Below are 2,505 nucleotides of genomic sequence, written 5' to 3'. Positions count from 1 at the left end.
TATATATATATATATATATATATATATATATATATATACATATATATATATATATATATATATACATATATATATATATGTACACCCTAAACCCTACACACTGAACATTCAACAAACAGTGAATAGTTTCATAGTAATGGAAATCGTATGGCACAAGTGCAAACCTACCAAGATATGGCCGTCCACCTAAACTGACAGGCCGGGCAAGGACAGCATTAATCAGAGAAGCAGCCAAGAGGCCCACTGTAATTGCAGCGAAAGGTGGTTGGACAAAGTATTGACTCAGGGGGGCTGAATACATATGCAGGCCACAGTTTTCAGATTTTTATTTGTAAAAAATCTTACGTATCATTTTCCTTCCACTTAACAATTATGCACTACTTTGTGTTGGTCTATCGCATAAAATCCGAATAATATACATTTAAGTTTGTGCTTGTAACGTGACAAAATGTGGAAAAGTTCAAGGGGTATGAATACTGCACTGTAGCTAGACACTATAGTTTTTTTAACAAATACATAAAATGTAACTACTCAGGTACAAGTACCTCATAAATGGCACAGTACCTAAATAAATGTACTTATTTGTGGTTACTCACTTCTGCTACTGTAAAAGCATTGATGACTACTTATCCACAAACAACAATACATCAGTTGCATTATATCATTATTTTATTTCATATATTTACAAAACAAAACAAAATAGTGTCAAATAACAGGTCGCATTTTTTTTAACGGTGCTCTGGGCGTGTTTGCATTGGCCCTGAGAGTTGAATAGATTGCACCCCCACCCCCTTTATGGACCTCCACAGCAAAGTCTCCCCTCTACTGTGTTCGAGGTAAAGCTGAGCTCTTTCAGGTGCATGGCTGGCTGAATCCTTTCATAGTACCCCTTTATTATACAGTTATTGATGTGCTGATGGTCGTGTGATTTCTAGACCTCTCTCTACGGGTCACAGCGGTAAAATTTGTCCACTGGCAATAGAAGCTGGTGAAAAGTGGCTGCTGGAGTAAACAAACCCAACAAGCACAGCCAACATGTCATCCAGCTGATCATGTTTTACGCAGCACTGCATCTGTGTGAATTGTAGACATGTTTCTACCCTTGTGAGACACAATGTGATGTTTAGTACTGTGTCACCTTTTCTGATGAGAACACGATGTACTTTTGATGGAGGGCACAGGATATATGTACATGCCATAAGTTGGCAAACAGTCCTGAATACCACTCACGTATTTTTCTTTCCTGGCGGGGACCCCATACTGAAGAAAACATCACTCTGCACGTTAAAAACACTGGGAATCACAAGGGGAGCACTTTGCACAGTAACTCTACACTATGATCAATGGAACCACAGCAAAGGCATATTTGGAAGGAAATCACCATCTCAGTCACTTCAAATTAATTCCTGGGGGACGATGGGTCTTGTCAGATTAGTTGGGTGAATTACAGTTAGCGCTGGAAACCTCTCAAACCTTTCGTCTTTTTAATTATTTAAATTATTAACAAATGTACACTACTTTTTCCCAGATTTTTTACATGTTAATATGTAATTAACTCATTAAGTTACATCCTCTACAACTTGTACAGAAACAGAGGTGTGTGTTAAATGAAGTAACAAATAATTATTACTATCTTGGTGTCAACATGGGATAATATTGCAAAATCCACACCATTTAAAACTAACTTCTCAAGTGCTTTAGCTGAATGACAGTAAAAGACCTAAAATAATGACAAATTCATTATGCAAAGGCACCGTTTATACCCGTGAACTGGTTTGATAGATTTTACCGTGAGGCTAAACAGTATTGTAAAAACAACATGATGATCGGCAGTTGTATTTTTTTTGTGTTTGTTTTTTTTTTTTTAAGGAATGCTGTTAAAACTAAACCGTGAAGGAAATGCAGCCTCTGCTGACAAACTAATGCAGAGATGTTAGAATGTTCTCAGTCGTGCATTCGGTGATTTTAGACAGAAGAGGGTGTGTTTGGTTTGTGTTGTTCCTGTTGGTTATCGTGCCGTCTCCCGTTTGTTTCTGCATCCACGCACCTTCTACATGAGGGAGAACAGTATTGACAGTTTGGTCACACTCCTGCCTGACCTTTGCTTCACACGCCTTCACTCCCCGCCTGTCACTGATGCACACAGAGTGGCCTTCGGGGGCTTCAGTGCTTCTGATGGACTGCAGTGCTACCTCATCACATGATGGAGCACTGGTCTGCCGCCCCAGCCCCGGGGCCTCCTGGGAGATTGAGGGACTCCATGTCAAAGTTGAACCCCGGAGGCTGGAAGTGAAAAGGGAAAAAGAACACTGAAATGTCTATGCTAGGGTTGGGTAAAACCATACACATTTGTTAACTGTCAAAGAAATTTTCCCATCTTTTACACAGTGATACTGTCGCTGTGTCTGGGACAATACACATACAGTGGTGTGAAAAAGTGTTTGCCCCCTTCCTGATTTCTTACTTTTTTGCATGTTTTCCACACTTAAATGTTTCAGATCATCA

At 39.5% G+C, this 2,505-nt stretch overlaps 1 protein-coding gene across 1 annotated transcript in view; it reads right to left on the bottom strand.

The window, feature by feature from the left end:
- Window positions 1–652: 652 nt before the first annotated feature.
- Window positions 653–2,505, bottom strand: part of pex19 (peroxisomal biogenesis factor 19) — an 8,941-nt gene continuing 7,088 nt past the window's right edge. The window contains exon 8 of the mRNA XM_050033327.1: window positions 653–2,283. Coding sequence (XP_049889284.1) covers window positions 2,197–2,283 — 87 coding nt within the window. The 3' untranslated portion in view covers window positions 653–2,196. The remainder of the gene's footprint in view (window positions 2,284–2,505) is intronic.

Source organism: Epinephelus moara, chromosome 21 (assembly GCF_006386435.1).
Source record: "Epinephelus moara isolate mb chromosome 21, YSFRI_EMoa_1.0, whole genome shotgun sequence".
NCBI classification, from domain to species: domain Eukaryota; kingdom Metazoa; phylum Chordata; class Actinopteri; order Perciformes; family Serranidae; genus Epinephelus; species Epinephelus moara.
This window is presented reverse-complemented; position numbering and strand designations above follow the sequence as displayed.